This window comes from Sceloporus occidentalis, unplaced genomic scaffold (assembly GCF_023333645.1).
Source record: "Sceloporus occidentalis isolate IW3139 unplaced genomic scaffold, rSceOcc1.0.p SCAF_10, whole genome shotgun sequence".
Lineage (NCBI taxonomy): Eukaryota > Metazoa > Chordata > Lepidosauria > Squamata > Phrynosomatidae > Sceloporus > Sceloporus occidentalis.
Window position 1 is genome coordinate 1,298,932 of NW_028316990.1, and position 20,108 is coordinate 1,319,039.

Here is a 20,108-nt window from a genome sequence, read left to right on the forward strand (position 1 = left end):
TCTCACAATTACACAGATGGCAAAATATAAGAACCACACTCCTGGATCAGAGCAAAAGTCCACTGAATCCAGCCATCCTCAAAGTAGTACCTTCTAACTGTTTAAAACAGAGGTTCTCAAAATCCAGTCCTCCATATGTTTTGGACTTCCACTCCCAGAAGTGCTAGCTTGTTTGCTTAATGCTCTAACAATTTATCTTCATTTCAATTTGTTTTCACACTATCAGAAAAGCCAACCCTGGGTCTTTACCAATGAACCAATATTCAATTAATCAATGGTGACATTCCAGTAAATGTCATTTCTTCCATTACAGAAATCCACAAACATTACAATGCTGAAATCAAAGAGCAAAAATATCTCATCAGCGGTTGCCTTTATATAATGATATTGGGATGACGGCGTAACAGTGCCCATTACATGAAACTTCAAAGCAGCCATACCAGAAAAAGTCATAACCCAGTTAAATGTGCCCACCAGAAGAAAGAATAGCTCTCAAGAGGATAAGACTATATATTAGTCGTTTGTACATAATGGGTTTTATTGGCCATATAGAAATAATCTAGAAACTGTGTTGCAGTGGATAGATTTGGGAGCAAAGACAGAAACATGACACACCCCACAACAGTTTCTGAACAGAACCTGCCATCTTTACCTGATTGGGTCACGGAAGAGTCCCAGTTCAGAGTGAAATCCGACGACTCGCCCTCTTCAACTGGAAGGAGAAAAAAGATATATGAACTTTAAGAACAACAAAAAGAAGAGTCAATGCAATGCATTCTTCAAAGCAATTTACATCAACCTAAATTCAATCAGATAATTGTTGTTGTTTTTTAAATCAGCTACTATAATTGGTTGTACTTGTTGCTATTATGTGCCTTCAAATTATTTCCAACTTACGGCAACCTTAAGGTGAACCTATCATGGGGTTTTCTTGGCAAGATTTGTTCACAGGAGGTTTGTATACTCATACAGGGGAAAAAACTCAAATTACCACCCAAAGTTGCCTTCCTCTGTCCACCACTAATAAAACCTGTTTACAGTGTTTTCAGTCTACACTCTATTTTTGTATAAATTCATTTCACTTCATTCATGCCCAAAGTCACCTTTCAAAGCAGGGTATTCCCAATGTATACCTTATGAACTGAGACTAGATGAAGTACGAATCTGAACCCCAATCTGCATCAGTGCTGCAGACCCATTAGTCTTTGGATGAATTTGGCAATGTAGTTTTCAGCTTCCATTTCAGCGGGTGTTGAACTAATATGAATTATTGGGGAGGGGGGAAAGATTTTGGCTTGCCTACACAAAGCTATGTACATTTTTAATGGCAGTGGGCCAGGCAAAATTATGCACAAGATTAAATATATTCTACACATTGTAGTCTAACATGCTCAGTGGCAGAGGACATGCTTTGCCTGCAGAAGTCCCTAAAGATCAGTTTCTAACACATCCTTGTAGGGCTAGAAAAGACCATATCTAGACAAGCTGGATATGTATTCAATGTAGAGCAAGCGAGATCAATGGACCGACTCAATGTGAAGCAAGCTCCTTTATTCTTATTAAAATAGAAATCTAAGAGCCAAATAAGCTGGTCACCATTTAAGAAAGTCCAAGAACTAGTAGCCAAAACATCAGTTGTTAACTTAAGTCTTATCTCCTCAATGCAGTGGAATTATTGTTCTGTTCAATGCTGAATCAAAAATAGCTATTTAGGTAAATCCAAGAGACACCTTTGTTCTGAATAGAGCCTTGGCTAAAATGCGGTTCTGCAGTGTAGGCCATGTCATTATAAATTCATTCACACACACAATTTCAACTGGATATAATGGATGTCTCTTGAACAGACCTTAAAGCAGTTTATGGCCTTTAGATTAAATTTTTATATTCTGGAAGTCTACTGCTCCACTTTCCCCATGGGTCTAAAACAACCTTGTTGCAAGGCTACCAAATTGAAATGGGGCGGCAGGCAGGGGGGCAGGGGTAGGTTAAAAAGAAATTGGAAAAAAGTAACCATCTTTTTAATATGAATGATAAATGTACAGTGTTGCCCAATCAATACTCAACCATTGGAATTTATGGCCTTTTGATGGAAAAGTGTATTTATGACAGATCTACCACACAATTTCACTTCTCTAATGAAGCCAGTACTTAGTCTCTTACATCTGGGATACTGTTATGCAATTTCTCTTTAAAAAAAACAACACACTGGGAATATGTGGAAAGTGTATAACAAATTTTATAGTTTAGAGCTGTGAATAAATACAAGAGAAACTTTCCATCCAACTGACACAACGTCTTTTAGTTCTCCTATGCAGTTACAGTAGGCTCCTGTTATCCACTGGCATTTGGTTCCAGGACGCTCCGTGGATATAAAAATCTGTGGATGCTCACGTCCCATTAATTACAATCGCCTAGTAAAATGGCAAAATCAAGGTTTGCTATTTGGAATTTATACTTTAAATTTTTTTTCAAGCCATGCATACTTGAACGAGTGGATAAAGAATCTGTAGATACAGAGGACTGACTGTATTAACAGCTACCATTTTATTTCATTATTTGACGGTTGGATTGTACTATAGAGCTCTCTTGCTTGCTTACCCACACAGAAAGAGACAGATAGATATACATAAACGTACACATCTGTGCATACTATTGTCCGAACACAAAGTCTCATGAAGTAATGGTCTGATTTAGATTATCTTCAACTAGCAAAATTGCCCACGCAATTTTGGATAATACTTACAAAACAAAGTGTTAGCAAGTATACAGTGGGCCCTTGTTATATGCTGGGGTTTGGTTCTAAGATCCCCCGTGGATAACAAAATCCATGGATGCTCAAGTCCCATTAAGTATAATGACATAGCAAAATGGTGTCCCTTATAAAAAATGGAAAATCAAGGTTTGATATTTGAAATTTATACTTTTTTGAACATTTTCAAACCATGGATGCTTGAATCCGTGTATAGAAAATCCGTGTATAAGAAGGGCCAACTGTACATATGTTTACGAACAGTAACTTGCACTGGGAATGACTGACACCTGCACCCATCTCTGAACTGCAGTATACAGACTTGTGGAGCAACAAGTCACCATGGTGTCACCAGTTTATATGAAGCAAAGACCAGGAGTGATCACTTTGTACTGACAAGCTTGGTTTGTATCTTCCTCCCTCAATTCCGAGGCTCAAGCCACCAGTCAATAAAAAGTCCTCTTTAACTCAACATGGATGAGAAGTTGAATGACAATCAGAAAACACACACACACCATGGCTAAGAGGCTGGGTATCACTTGTTCGACTTCCACAGCTAAGCAGCAGTCCTTGTATTGATCTTCTTCTTGGAATCAGTCTCAGTCCCCTTTTAATCAAACTCAATTCTCACAGGGCCCATCACCATCTAAGCAACAGTTCCAACAAGGGAAATAATCACTCTGGATTGTATGAGAAAAATCAGGGTGATTCATTCAGATGATGCCTATGATGCTCCATCATGATGGACTCTTGGCTCTTAGCTTTGGCACAGGAAGGCTTCTCTGAAGGTGTGGCCATTACTCAACCATATCATAGCAGGAATTTCTTTCCACTGTCTCAGGACATTATAATCTGTTACATCATATACATCTCATATACAACAACTATCTCCCATTCCCAAAAAACTATCTTACTATTCACCACTATGTTGCAGAGTCACAAAGACCACTATGAAGAACAGGTTGCTTACCTGTAACTGTGGTTATGTCAGTGGTCAGCTGTGAACTCACATGGCCCACCCTCCCCCCCCTATAATGTTGTCCTTCTTCATTCTCTTCCCCAGTTTTGGAATCTGGGTCATACAGAGACCTGAGAAGAAGAATTGGAATCCTGCCTAGCTAGGTACACTAAGGTGGGGTAACGTTTCCACTTAAAACATGTAATTTGGCTTTAGTTTAGAAAGTATGGAGAGGCTGTGAACAGCCAGAGAACAACTCATGGGTGTGAGTTCACAGATGACCACTCAAGCCACCACTCTCATAAAGGACCCACAAAGAACCAAGTATTAATAGGTAAACAGCAAGGGACATGGTTTTGAGAGGGCATAAAGTATGCCCCATCCAAAGACTAGAGCAGATCCATTGCTTATCTTCCTGTTCTCTCCACTTCTTTTCCTCCTTTGCTAGGCAGGAGGGCTCTTTCTAATGACTCAAATATCCTTTGCCTCAAACCATTTTCAGAAATATGTTTGGTAGGTAGGTTACTTCAGGTTTCCCTTCTCCCTCCTACTCCTCCCTTTCTGCAAAGGCTTAGCTACCATTAACATTCTCCAAGTTTCTATCAGGCAAATGTAATTTTCTTTTAAAATTTGCCATTTTGTGTCTTTGTATAATATAATGACGTAAATCCTCCACTAATTATCATAGCTTTCTCTCCGCTGCAGGAGAAAACAAACATTCCTCCACCATACTCTGTATTCAAACATCCAAAGCAAAGCAAATTCGGTATCAAAAATATGTGGATTTTTATATAAAAACCTGCTTTGTGTGTTTTAAAAAAAGGATTTCCTGTGCAGGAAACAATTTTTTTGACACACAAAAATTCTACCCATTTTTCTATTCTTCCACAAAATTGTGGTATTGTTGTAAACTGGAAGAAAAATTTTCTGCATTCTCACTGGTCTATTATTCTTCCAAATGAGGTTTCCCAACAGATGGAAACCCTGTTGTTGCTGTTGTTGTTGTTGTTGTTGTTGTTTTAGCCTGGGAACAAATAATGAAAATTCTTTACATCCCTACTATAGATTACCTTCCAAACCAAAAGAAGCAGCTACCTTATTTCTGGTTAGCCCCAATTTGCTTATAAAGACATGAGACACTCATCCACCTGAATTCACTTATCAGAGAGCATTCTAAGTGCTAACAATAAACATATGTAACCAATGAAGGAGCATTTCTAAAATTTTGTACAGTATTAAGAAAACACTGGAGATTCCTCTAGCCTTCAAGTAGTAGATTGGCTTTTGTAGAACAGGAAAGCCAAATTGGTTCAGAAGAAACTCTGAAATAAAATTAAAGGTTTACTGACAGACTGCCCCAATTCTGATGTGCTTTGGCTTCTCTCCTGAGCATATGGAGAAAGGAGCTGTTACAACCCTAAAAGGGAAAACAACTCTATGTCCACAAGGAAGACAGCAAGTAACATTACTATCATAGTTTGAAGCAGTCCTGATTAATCCTCTTCTTAAGTAGACCATCTGGACATTACTAAAGGCCAATTCATGTTACCAGAGTGGTTTGGGAACCATTCCATCATGGCTGTTCTCATATCGCTCTGGTTAACATCTGTAGGAAGATCTGTAGGAAGAAACCATGTAAGTTGGATAACTAAAGGGTTTACTTCCAAATGTCAACACCATTGGCCCTGGAGAGATAAGACTACACTGGCATGGGAAACAAGACTGTCAATTGCCCAACCAATGCACTCCTTTCCTACAAACATTGCTACAGCATTGTGATAAGTGGTCTTGGGGCACAGCTCAGATAACACTATAAACATTGGACTTTTAATCCTCATTCATATATGATGAAGCCATCAAAGTGTGCTGTCAGGCAACAATAAAGATGTATTTTGCCTCAATTACTTTATAGTTTTGACCTACTAACAGATATAATAAATCAAAAGAGAAAATGAAAAAAGCAGTGTCATCTGCTCCTAAGAGTTTCACTGAATATGCTTGGGGTGGTTCTCCTATATCCTACTGACCAAAATTCAAAGTGATCTCCACAACAAAACAGTATCTGGCAGAGACAAATAAAGGAGGAAAACCCTTTGAGGCAGGCATTTGCTATGGATGAAGAAACATACCTGATCCAACAAAAGTGCAAGAGGAAGCAGCAGCGGGTTGGCCCTTGTGTCACATCAGGGTTTTTTTAATCGGAGTAATGACAATTCTTTCACTGGCTCAGCTGACTACACATGGAAGCTAAAGCCATATTAAGAGACCCCAAAAAATGCAAGCCAAGAACTTGGCCAGCAGTGCCTCAAATCATCCATATGTTCTGTGGCTTCCAATACGAAGCTTCCAAAAGCCAGAACAGACAGCAGTATAAATACATCATTTTTTTAAATAAAATAGAATTAAAATACAGGAAATGCTTGGCTCATACCACCACCAACAGACACAAAAATCTAATGATGGAAGAGAGACCATGAATCTCTCTAGAAGATATGGAACTGAGCTGCTATGCCTACTATTTTCAACAGCCTACTTCAAGTGGTGTTGAGAAAACAAAGCAATGACTTTGCAAGTGAAGCTTAGTTTCCAAGGCAAGGGGGAGCTTGGAAATGTTACTAATATCCTCCTGGTTCTAGCAGTTATAGAATATACTCACACTTACAAGAGCCAATGTGGTATAAAGGTTTGAGTAATAGACCAAGACTCAGTGAAACCACGGTTCAAATCCTCTCTTGGCTATGAAAATCCACTGAGTAACCTTGGGCAAGACACACTCTCTCAGCCCCAGAGAAAGGCCATGGCAAAGCTCTTCTGAACAAATGTTGCCAGGAAACTCCTATGGCAGTTTCATCCTTTGGTTACAAGTGACTTCAAAGTACATACACACACACACACACACACACACACATGTTCCACCTTTGTAGCTTAGTGAGATATTTAGGGAGTATTAACACAGTAGATCAGGAAAAGGCAACTGAGAAATCCAAGTACCATACCAAACTGCAAATCCCCACATTTCTTATGATGAAGTGCTGTTGTTAAAGTGGTAGCAAAATGCTAAAGAATTATGCACAGTGGATGCATCGTTCAAAAAAGTAATATTTCCAAGCTCTAACTGACAAAGTGACAAGGCAGTCTGGACTTCAGGCATGATTCAAGTGGATAACAAAGCAAACAGGCAGCCCCAAAGGCAGTTTAAGCAAGCAGGGCTCAGACAGACTACAGGAAGCCCAGCAAGAGCAAGTCCAAAGGCAAAGTGGAGAAAGGCGTGCTCAGAGGGTACACAAAAAGGGCCAAGAGTACATACACATGTTGTTCCAGTGACTCTTCATCTGAGTTCCCAGAACCCTTCCTAGGGCTCAGCTGTAAGTCACCAGAAGCAGTCTCAAAGAACGCCTACTTATGATGAAGGTCTTGGTCATGAATCAGCTTTTACTAACAAGGAATCTTTTTAAAAAATCTATGGGTACTTCTTCACCTGACCACAAACCTAATTATATGGGGAGGGGTTTACGACATAAGAAGTGGATATTCCCAGTTTGCACCAAGGGTCGGTGCAACCCACAGCAGGTTTTAGGAGCCAAATATTTACCTGCCCACTATTTGTTTCATTAGGAGAGCTATACAAAAGGACTCTTTTTACAGTATTTCTTGCTATAATGCATGTATTAGCCTTGTAAACCTCCCTGTGGATTAGTTGTAAGTGATAGAGCCATTTATTTTACAATTAAATTTAGACAACAGTGTTGCATTGTCCACGAATGATGTGTAGGTATTTTCAATGAGGGGTCATAAAATTCCAATTATATTGTTGGTTATTGGATTTCCAAAATATTTGCTGAAAGAAGAAGGGGAGGCTAAAAGAGAAAATAGAAGAAGAAGAAGTAATAGTAGCAGTAGCAGTAAGGGCACAAGGAGGGCAAAGAAAGGCCAAGTTAAGATTCAAATCCTACTCTCCAGAGTCGTAGTCAACACTCAAACCACTACACCACATTGGCTCATCTATGATTATCTATCTATCATCTATCTATCTATCTATCATATACCTGTTTATCATTATCTATTGTCCACCTATCATCATAGTGTAATCATTCTGGAGAATGAGGTTCGCATTTCCACTCAGCTGTGAAACCCACTGGGTTTCCTTGGAAAATGTAAACTCTCTCAGCCTCAGAGGATGGCAATGGCAAACCCTCTCTAAATAAATCTTGCCAAGAAAACCCTGTCATATGGCCTATTTCCCAGAGGCTGAGACTATGTGACGTATCCAAGGTCACCCAATGCATTCCATGGCCAAGCAGGGAATCAAACCTTGGTTGCTGGAGTCCAATACTCACACCACTATGCCACGCTGGCTTTTTCAAGACACTGCTCTCACCCTGAGATCCCTGTCCCGAGCCCTAAGGCAGTGTTTCCCAAACTTTGGCCCTCCAGATGTTTTGGACTTCAGCTCCCAGAAGTCCTGCCTGTTGGCCAAGTTAGCTGGGATTTCTGGGAGCTGAGGTCCAAACCACCTGGAGAATCAAAGGTTGGAAATCACTGCCCTATGAACTGAAGAAGAGGGGCAAGTCCACGAGATTCAGGCCATACCCGAAGATCTGGGAACCCTATTTAGCCACCAGGTCAACAAAACTGGACATTGCATTTGCAAACTCATTTAGTACTTTGCTTGATTTCAAGATGTTTTTCAGGTTCATGAGTCTGTGCTAGCAAGGTTTCCTCCTCAGCTCAAATACTTTAAGTTTTCTCTTTTTTTCTCCCTGGGGAGCATAAAAGAGCAGCAGTCTGGCCTTCCCCTAAACCTCATTGCAAGGCTCAGTGTGAAATGTGGCCCTTTGCCAGACTTTTTCCCTGCCACCCTTAATAGGGCCATTATATGCCACCCTTTTCATGGCTGGGCAGGCCCACGAAGGAGACAAGAGGGCATTTTACACGGCTTATTTAGCTAGTTCAGAGCCTAAACTCACACAGGTTCTTGGGCTGTTTTTCTCCAAAGTCCTAATGGGGACTGGCAGAAAGTGTATGCAGAGGCGGGTCGGGGGTTTTGTTCTGTCTGCAGGAAAAAAACAACACATTTTGCTGGGAGGAAGAGAGGTAGACAAAATCTAGACAGCTAAAACACTCTGGGTCAAGTGGGGAGCAACAAGAGAAAAGAGAATATAGTGTTAATTTAGTTTAAATGAAAAGCGTGAAGTTCAGGAAGAAATTCAAGGAGAAGTAGACAAAGGTTAGGATTTTTTAAAAAAAACTAAAAAGGCAAGCAAGACAAACTAAGTAGCACCATTAGGTTTATGCAAAGAAGGTCTAATTATGGGTGATTAAATCCTCCAGGACATTAATATTCCAGTGAAATCTGCCTCATTTCCTACTTTCCAGACATATGAGCTGGGGGGATGAGAATCAGTGTTGAGAATGAATTCAGACATCATACCAAAACATGGTTAAGATTCCGTAGCTGTGATGTGATGTGAAGTCCAAACTGGCAAACAAGAAATTGTGCTTTCTAATCCACCAGTCAATCAGGATTATAAAGACAGAGAGAGAGAGAGAGTAGTTTTAGATGCAAACCACAACATGCACAAATTGACATACCCGCACCTCTGCACAGAGACTGGCTTGCTGAGCAGTTTACTACAAAAAGTCTTCAAAGCAGTCCATTTACCGGCTTGAATTCACAACTAAGGGCCACAAAGAATTTGCACATGAGCCAGGACAGCCTGCACGGCACTACACAACTTGATCAGAACAATAAAGATTTTGAAACCAACTGTATGACAGGAAGTTCACTACCATCTAGACTCTGGAGACCATGGTTCAAAGCTTTGCTTAGCCATTAAAATGTACTGGGAGGCCTTGGGCAAGGCATACTCTCTCGGCCTCAGGAGAATCATAGAATCATAGATTCGTAGAGCTGGAAGAAACCACAAGGGCCATCCCGTCCAACCCCATTCTGCCATACAGGAACTCTCAATCAAAGCATCCCCAACAGATGGCCATCCAGCCTCTGTCTAAAGACTTCCAAGGAGGAAGAGAAGCTGACAAGACTTGTCAAGCCTACTGACTGTCACCCCTTTCTTTTGGTTCATGTGGGCACCAATGATACTGCAAGGCACAGCCTTCAGAATATCATAAGGGATTATGAGGCTTTGGGTAGGAAGTTGAAAGAGATGGATGCACAGGTTGTCATCTCATCTTTTCTCCCAGTTGAAGGGCATGGTCCAGGAAGGGAGAGGAAAACAGCAGAGGTGAATAACTGGCTCCACAGATGGTGCCGCCATTACACATCCATTACACTTGGGCTGCCTGTTGACATCTCCAACACCCATGTGTCATGTCCAACTCCCTCTTAATCACTGTTGAAGATTTGCTCCCCCCAAAAAACCCACCCCCAGCAGATATTAATACTGTTTAATTTAAAGCTTCCCATTGATAGCAACAGGCACAATGTACAGGGACACTGGAATGAAGATATTAAGGATAGTGCTTACCTCCAGAACTAGAAATGCACTTCAAACCATGATTCTCAGTTCTGGTTTAGAAGGTAAAGCTATGCAATGAGGAAAATGGGGTCCGGAAGAGAAAGAAATGGCCCCACGTTTTGGTTCAGCTCACTACCATCTTCAGTGGATTTTCATTGCTGATCAGGGGATTCAAATCCTGCTCTCCCTGGGGTTATCCCACTCATTTTTCATATTTAAATCATCTACACAATGGTTTGGACTGATTTACTATGGGTTGCAATAACTATCCTTCCAATTCCTAGGTGATATATATTTATCAATTCCATAGTTTCCATGGCCTTTTTACCATAAAAAACAATGCATGACTTTGATCGATTGTATTGTCTTATTGAGTTTTTTGTCCTTTTTATTGGCTATATTTTTCACTGTAAACTTAAGAAATGTATAAATCAAATAATGTTCTTAGTATTAACCAAATAAGGTCCAAACTAGTCAGTCTCGGAACACTTGAAATAAGAGGAGGGGGACATTTTTAAATGTTCCCTTCAAACTTGTAAAAGATAAATAAAATGAAATTGCTATAGAAGACTAGTGTATCAGTTACCGAGAACAGGGTTTTCTAGAGGTTCGCCACATCTTCCAAAGAACCTTTAAGCAAACAAGAAGGCTTCATCTGTAAATTTAAACGTCTTGTTCCTTACTAATTCCCCCATATTCTTGTTCATCCACTGCAACCTGTAATAACTTTTCATGAAAGAGCTTTTAAAGAACAACATGGTATGGTGGGGAGAGAGCTTTTGGGTTTGAAGTGGGAGATCCTAAGTCATAAATCTCTATGGGTGGTCTTGGTTGCCAGCAATTTAACACAAGTTCTCACAAGGCTGAGAACACAGAAAACACTATAAAGGCCATTAATAATATAAGCAAACCCTCTATACTGGGGGTATCTGCCAAAAAAAAAAGGAACAACCCACAACGCCATTGGACATAATCCAGTTCAAAATGTGCCCCAGCAGTAATACAAATGCTGCCATATATTATCACACTTATTATTGGAAAGCAAACTGACACGAGACACAAACTTTGCTTTCCTAGATTATTAATACATTGCTCTCATGGATGAACTTTCTAGCAATTTAGATTTTGGAAAACACAGGCGTGCACACAATCAGCCACTTTTCTGCGTTTGGCTATATTCACTTTTCATTTTGTTTTAAAATTAAAGTCAGCCTTAACAGTGGAACCCATTAAATCATTCCTGGAATAATAAATCAATCTCCACCCAGATTTCCACACCTCAGCCTTTAAAAGAAAAATACACACCACATTTTATTGCTAATCCTTGGAAGTTACAGCTTCTCCCCCCCCCCCCCCTTCTCTCCATTCATTTCGGACAGAGTAGCACAGGAAAAGGGGAGAGAGACCATTTTTCCTGACTAGCTGTTTAAACAGACATTTTTGGAGACAGCTGCTTCCTCCAGCCACTGGCCTGCTACTTGGAAACAACAGGCGTGCTGATTCAGCACCTCCAAGACACGCAAGCTGGACACAGATCACCTTGGTTCACAGCCCTGTTGCTACTGGAACAGAAAATGGAGAGATTATAGGAGGATCAGGATAGGTGACACAGCAAACCAGACACCGCAACACAAAAGCTTGGCACTCAAAAGCAGCCCTTCTTTGAGCTCTTGATAGTATCAGCAGGGGAGGACTCTTAGGAAGGAAAATCTAGGAGCTCTTTCACACTATAGAATTATAGTGCTATGATTCCATTTTAATTGCATTAGTTCTATCCCATGGAATCCTGGAATCTGCAGTTTTGTTGCTGTTGTGTGCCCTTCAAGACGTTTCCAATTTATGACGACCCTAAGCCCAGCCTATCATGGGGCTTTCTCGGTAAGATTTGTTCAGTCCATTTGTGTACACCGGTGTTAACCACTTTACTTTTTGCTTCGAGAAATGTTGCTTTTAAGATTAACATTCACCACCATCACTATGAGATTCTATATTCACTAGAATGGAAGAAATTTCCATCAACTTGAACCAAGATTTATATCAACTAAACATATTTGTACTAGGCTGCAAGTTTGGACTGAGACACTGCAGTGTTGCTGTCTTTGTGTGTGTGTGCATGCAAAACTGAGCGTGCTAATATTCCCCCTGCTCTCTAATTTCAATGCTACTATCTCCCAAGATAAGAAATATACATATTCTTGTTACGGGAAAACAGCACAGAGTATAAATTTGCATTTATGATCTCCTTTTGATTCCTAAGCCTCATTTTTAAATAACAAGCAAATCAACATACCATTTATTATAGGTTTTTAAGTAAAAGAACACAGAGAAAGGAGTTTGCACTGACTGTGTATGTGCCAACATACTCTACGCAATAAAATTTAAAAGCAAAGCTTAACTATATGAAAGCAGAGTCAACCACAGCACTGGAAAAAAAATAATGGTTGGATTAAAAGGAGAAGTAAAGTGGTTTCTGGAAGGCAGCCTGTTCCAGAATAGTTTCTGTGAGGTCTACAGGGCTGTTCAAGGTAAGTCATTTGGGAATTGTGGTCTACACCCACACTGCATTTCTGAAACATGGCCGCATACTCATATATCATTCCTATATCTTAAAATGGCACATAGGAACGGTTAATATACACTGCCAATTCTCTGTAACATGGGTACTACTGGAGACATTTCAAGAACCTTGGAACTGCCATTCACTCACAGATTACCATGCTATTTTGTGGGTGGTGGTGGTGTGCCTCCAAGTCATCTGTAACTTATGGCAACCCTAAGGCAAACATATCATAGGGTTCTTTTGGCAAGTTTCTTCAAAGAGGGCTTGTCATTGCCATCCTCTGAGGCTGAGAGAGTGTGACTTGCCCAAGGTCACACAGTGGGTTTCCTTGGATAAAATAAAACAATCCCTACCACCAGCCATTTTCTCAAAGCGTGGTACAAGACATTTTGTGAGTAGGTAGCTATGTCACAAGAACTGTAGTCCAGTGGAAAGCCATGATGCTGTTCCTCTTTACCTCCAGGTAAAATCTGGAAAGATCCTTGTCTAAGGGTGAATCTACATTGTAGAAAGAATGCAGTTTTGACTGTTTTAACTGCCATGGCTCCATCTTACAGAATACTAGGATTTGTAGTTTTGTGAGACAACTGCCATTTTTGGCAGAGAAGGCTAAAAACGCTGTAAAACTACCAACTCAAGGATTCCATGGGATGGAGCTACAGCTCTTCAAGTAGTGGCAAACTGCATTATTTATACAGTGTAAATACACCCTAAAAACTGAATACGAGTTTAACTGCCGCATCCGAAAGCAACCTTGGATTGGTAGTCGGAGGTACAAAGAATTCTCTGGTGCCATCTGCTAAAGTACAGCAGTAGAGCTCTCTAGTAAAGAGGTCTTAAGTATCGTATGAAACTACAACTCCTGGTATTCCATAGAATGGAGTCATAGCATTTAAAGTGGCATTTTTGAGGCAATGCATTAGAGCAGTAGATGTCACCTGCCCAACTAGGGTTGGTGTCACCTGGAGCAGTGAGTGTCACTTGCTCACATCATACAGAATCCTTAGTAATGTTTTTTTTCTATTAATGTTACTCATAAATCTTAATTCTCATATATCACTGAATGTAATGACAATAGTTGTGACATAAGCAACTAGCAAAATTAAATGTTTGTCTTTAAATCATACCATATATCTTTAAATCATATATGCACAGCCTATAAATGTGTTTGTATTTCCATAGTCTCATGTGATTGAAGTAAAAATTCGGTAAGACATAACTTTTTAAATAAAATTTTAAGAGTATTATTTTAAATAAAAAAAACCTGAGGCCTCTCCTTTTTTTCCCTTTCAATGTAACTTTTGGTTCAAGTTGATCAAAGAGTTGCACTGGAGAACCTAGATATTCCTAGAGAGAACATATTAATAAAATGCATGAATAATCAAAATCAAAAGTCAAAGTTGCAAACGTGGAGGGAGGAGAGTAGACTCAAAGTGGAGCTCCTGAGCGTAAAAGGAATCAGAATAGGCATATCCAGTTCTAAACTTTTGGTTACCTGAGGTCCCATTAGATTATATAAAGTGCCATGTGTAAGAAGCAAACTGCCTAATTAGCTTCGCTGTAGTACTTCCCATAACATTATATTGTCAGGTTGCACAAAATTCCAAGAGTGTTCAGTATTTGTTTTACTGCATTCTGGGGGGGGAAATGGATTTGGTTTTTCATTAACTTCATAAATTTAAAAAGAAGAAGTGTATTTGTAACAATGTGTGTGTGATCCTACAGCACCAAATTTAGGAGAGAGGGCACAAGATCATCCCATGAGGTGGAACCCAAGATTTTTAATGAGCTCTTAACAACAGATGCCTTCATTTCAACATCTTGTTATTCATGCCCTTTGTTTTTAAATATAGTAATTTCATATCAAAAATTGGCATGAATGCAAAACTGGGGGTGAAAGGGACAGCGTCTAAACCCATTTTCTAACGCCCGTTTAAAAAGTCACACTAACGTCTAACCTTAGCGCTGAAATAAAAATGCACACGCAACCCCCAAATGCTTTATAATTCTGAATGGATTTCCCCAGTGTAGCAGTCATAATATTTTTACAGTTAAAAGATCCACTGCCTTAATAAAGTGTGATTTGTGTATTTAGAAAAATTCATTAGAGCAGACATTGCTGGATGTTTTTTATTTATTTATTTTGCAGTCTAATTTGGGTACACTACTTCAAAAGAACGCTTAGAGCTTCCCAGCTCCTTAGTCATACACTAATAACATCTAATAATTAATAAAGACATGTAAATTCTTAACTCCCAGAACTATTTCGAACTTACTATCTTCACGCTTCGTGTGTCGTGTCTCTGTTACTGATATCTGCATTACTTTGTTTTGCAAAATGCTGAAGGGACGCGTCCTTATCAGCTTGCTTGGCTGGTGAATATTCAGACCATTATTATTAAGCCTCTTATAACTAACCAGACTACAACTACATCACGGTCTCTGCAAAATAGGCCCATTCCTCCAAGCTTGGAGGGCCAAGAATATAACAAGTATTTCTATGCAAAGTGCACATAAATGCCCCACGTATGTTCTTAATTTGTGAACATGATTTTTACAAAGTGTCTAACTCAAACAATACCTATTTAGTCCCATGGAATAATAAAGAATCTGGTTTTGGGGTTTTTTGTAGGTATTTCTCAAAGAGCTATGAGAGACAAGTCATATGCCCAACCACTGGGTCTTGAAATAAAACAAACAAGCACAGATGTGACAGACAGATCATCTTTCCACCAGGTCCCCACCTGTCTGTTTTTAAATAGTGTCCAGTGTAAAACCTTCCCTGTATACAGAAAACTAACACTGAAAGAGCAGACTAGTGAAGATGCTCTTCATCTGTAAATTGTCTTCATGTGGGGAAGTAGTGTGTGTTGCTTGGGCATTCAGAAATGACAGTCTCGCATGCCCTCAGAGGTTGTACAGTCCCATTTAAAACTACTTCAGCCAGAGAGAGACCTAGGTACAGGGATGTAGCCAGGATTTTGGGAAGGGGGGGTCCAAACTAAGTGCCACCATTATAATGGGGCTTGGGTGCAGCGGCACAGTGGCACACACCATTCATTTTATCTAATGGAAGGGGGGGTCCGGACCCCAAGGACCCCCCCCCCATTGGCTATGTCCCTGCTAGGCATGAGGAAGGGTTAAACTCTCTCACCATGTACTGCGCACTCTGGATCTTAAACCTTGAACCTGGTTTTTAATAGCAACAAAATACAAAATCAGATATTCCTCTCCATGACAATCACATTCCTCCCTCAACCACTAGCTAAGTGAGTGTGTTTAAACTGATAGGACTAAACACAGAATGGATATTTCCTCGCACTGTCCACACTTGTGCACACACACACCCAGCAATGTCTCAAGCTGGCTAGCAGTGCCTTGTTGAAGCAAGGTAGCCAGGGCAGTCTCAACATAAATTGTCGTGAAGCCTTTCAAAGGCCTATTATGTGTCCTGTAAGTTGGTCCTGGATCCTAACCTGCAAAAAAGAAATCCTTTGTGTTTTTAATTGCTTGGGAAAGAAAGATGTGCAAATAATCACATTCTTGCTTACTTAGGAGTAAGCCCATTTGAGCACCTTGCTTCTGAACACACATTTCAGAGTGAGCTGTCAATGTGTGATGCAGAAAAGGAACATGAAAACTGTCAAAAAAAATCTTAACGACATTTCCCATACATCTTATTTAATACCTTCAGTTTGAAAAGCTGGCAAATTAACTCAGCAGAGAAGCCAACCTCTCTTATCCATCTTCATTAAGTATGACTAGGAAATAATAAGAGACAGGAGTAAATCACCCCCCACTGTTATGGGCAAGGTTAAATTAATTTCACATAATTCTTTTTCCTTTATTACAAAAGACTTATTCAGGAGTGCCGTACAGGTAGGAAGATACAGAACACACACTTCCAGAGCTCATGTATAAATATGCCAAGGAACCAGGTGAGAAGAATATAATGCCTTGAATTTAAAACAAGAAAAATATCCTAACTGCTGTAGTTATTCTCTGCTGTCACCAGTTTTACCATTTCCAGGTGTTACTGAACTGCCTACAATTCTACAACTGTTTAGCAGGAATGGACAACTGTGGTCCTCAGTTGCAACTACCATGATCCCTACTCATTAGCTGTGTTGGCTAGGACTAATGGGCTGTAGTTCAACAACACCTAAAGCAGTGTTACTCAAAGGTGTGATCCTTAGGCCGATGCCAGTCCCTGAGCCACTCTCTAATAAGTTTGCATGAAAGGAAGAAACCATTGTACTTAATGGGCCCAAATTTAGTGTTGATCCCTGGCATGCTACAAACCTATCAACACTGCCCCTCACACACATTGGATAGCATGAGAAGCACTGATATAAAGAGCAATGGTAATAGCATTTACATTTCTATACCACTTAATAGTGAACTCAGCACTCTCTAAGCAATTTACAATCTGTAAGCCAATTGCCCCCAACAAGCTGGGTACTCATTTTACTGACCTATGAAAGGATGGAAGGCTGAGTCAGCCTTGGAGCCCTCTGGGACCAAACTCACAATACTATGGCTGCAGTACCAGCATTTAACCACTACACCACCAGGGCTCCCTAAGAGATTCACCAGGTGCCCATCCCTGTTCTATGGACCCAAAGGGCCACAGAGTTCATTTGCCCTCTTTTGGCTTTAGAGGTCCCCTTCCCGCTTAGCAATCCAAAAGGAAGTGGCAGCGTGCTCAAGAGCAACATTCAATGCAGCTGAAAAAACAAAGGAAATGAATACTCACATGCACACACTGGGATCCTAGCCATGAAATGCATCTCCAGGATCAAAACCTGTGTCCTAGTACACCTTGAACCTGTTCAGGGCCCTGTTCAGGTCTTGCAAATTGAGAGCACTGGATTCCTTGATTGAGCTTATGGTCTTCCTCTTTTTCTAGTGCGGTCTACCTTCCCACGCATTATTGCCTTTTTTAGCGAGTCATGTTTTCTCATGATATATCCTAAGTAGGACAGCCTCAGTTTAGTCATCTTGGCTTCTAGACAGAGTTCAGGTTTGGTTTGTTCTAGGACTTATTTGACTTTTTAGCAGTCAACAATATCCGTAGAATGCTTCTCCAGCACCCCATTTCAAATGAGTTATTTATACAGTATAGCACTTTTGAATATGAAGAATAAATTAACAATCTTCAGTTTATTCATCCTGAAGATCACCTTTCAATCAGGTCTGAATAAACATTTGTGTCCAGTGCCCCTTATAGGCATCCTATCCCATGAGTTCCTAACCAAACTGTAAGATCGCATGAAGAAATTATCATCTGCATCCCGGTTTGATGCTAAGGTATGGGAGAGGGCCTTTCTGTGGCCATGTCCCAGTTCCAGATCATTGTCCCATGGGAAGTTTCACTTTGTCCCTCTATTTTTAGCTTTACCACTAGATGAAAAGTTGTGTTTTTTAAGGACAGCTTTTTATTAACCTTGATATATAAAGCCATATATACACCTGCAGACTTCAGGTTTATAGAAAGTGCTTTGGTTTTATTGTTATTAAGATCTGAGCCCAGTGTAAACAAACTACATTTAAAATTAATATCATTTGAATCAACCTCAGAATTTAAGTATCGGAACTAAACAGAACATGTACTCCTTCTATACATTACCCACTCCTTCTATTCTCACCACAGCATTATATTTTAGGGACAGTTGGGTGTTGCTGTTGTTGTTAAACACCTGGGAGTCAGAATCTGTGCCAGTCCTAATGCCAGTCACACAAAGATCTGCCAGATCCCAAATGCTCATATTAAGATAACTGATGTTTTAATTATCTGTCAGAAGAAATGCTAATCATTTTTGTTTCAATGTTGAGTTCTGCTATAGTGTCTGTTTAAGTGTACGTTTCAGTTCAGTGTGTTCAGGGGGGCTTGCTCTCAAGTATATATTTGAGACTGTCAGTGGCTCATTATTTTTGTTGTGTACCTATATTTGTACAGTCGTTATCACACAGGGGAAATTGGAAAGTCAATGCAGTGTGATCTCAGATGCATCCATGAGGATTCACGTTATTGCGGGAGAAGTTATCAAACATAATCGGTCAATGCTAGGTCAATTCAAACCCAATCCAGGGGCAACGGAGAGATGTGTAAATTCAGCGAAATACAGAAGTTACAAATCCTGGTCCATTCCAAAGTTGCATTCAATTTGAATTTGGCATGTATGGAACGCATGTCTCGGTCGCCCTTGGATTGCCTTTGAATCAGACTATAATTCCCAAGCTCCTTTGCTGGCTGCAATTTTCCCTCCCTCCAGGTGTGGGGGGCTTTTCTCTCCTCTTGGGAGTACTTCTGGAGCTGTTTTGGGGATAAAGCAGCCCTCCCCACAGACACACACACACACACACACACACACACACACACACACAGCTTCCCTCCAAGCCGCTTTGATTGTGTCTTACAAATAAACGGGATATAAATAAAAGTTTGTTTATTTATTTATTTATTATCCTCTTCTCAGCCCTTTCTGTCTCTTTTCCTTTGCAAACTCATCTTCTCCAACTGAACAAGGTCAATGCGATTTTAGGCTGCATCAATAGAAGTATAGTGTCTAGATCAAGGGAAGTAATAGTACCACTCTATTCTGCTTTGGTCAGGCCCCACCTGGAATATTGTGACCAGTTCTGGGCACCACAATTTAAAAAGGATGTGGAGAAACTGGAGCGTGTCCAAAGGAGGGCGACTAAAATGGTGAAGGGTCTGGAAACCATGTCTTATGAGGAACGACTTAGGGAGCTGGGGATGTTTAGTCTGGAGAAGAGAAGGTTAAGAGGTGATATGATAGCCCTGTTTAAATATTTGAAAGGATGTCATATTGAGGAGGGAGCAAGCTTGTTTTCTGCTGCTCCAGAGACTAGGACCCAGAGTAATGGATGCAAGCTCCAGAAAAAGAGATTCCACCTCAACGTTAGGAGGAACTTCCTGACAGTAAGGGCTGTTCGATAGTGGAACACACTCCTTCTTTGGAGTGTAGTGGAGTCTCCTTCTTTGGAGGTCTTTAAGCAGAGGCTGGATGGCCATCTGTCGGGGATGCTTTGATTTGAATTTCCTGCATGGCAGAGGGTTGGACTGGATGGCCCTTGTGGTCTCTTCCAACTCTAGGATTCTGTGATTCTTGAGGGAAGGGATTGGCTCTCTCTTTCTCTCTCATGACCCTGTCACAGGGTTTTCTTGGCAGGTTGATTCAGATGGGGTTTGCCATTGCCGTTTTCTGAGGAGGCTGAGAGAATGTGACTTGCACCAGGTCACCCAGTGGGATTCTATCCCTGCCTTTTAGAGTCATAGTCCAATGCTCAAACCAAGTACAAGGTTACTTTGGACTGGTTTTGAATTGGTGAATTGTG

At 40.4% G+C, this 20,108-nt stretch overlaps 1 protein-coding gene across 2 annotated transcripts in view; it reads right to left on the reverse strand.

Annotated features, from left to right (window-relative positions):
- The window catches only part of ZNF423 (zinc finger protein 423), a 322,468-nt gene that overhangs the window by 258,852 nt on the left and 43,508 nt on the right, over positions 1-20,108 (reverse strand). For both annotated transcript variants that reach the window (XM_089539812.1, XM_089539811.1), the window contains exon 2: positions 653-712. In XM_089539812.1, the coding sequence (XP_089395938.1) occupies positions 653-712 (60 nt within the window). The remainder of the gene's footprint in view (positions 1-652; positions 713-20,108) is intronic.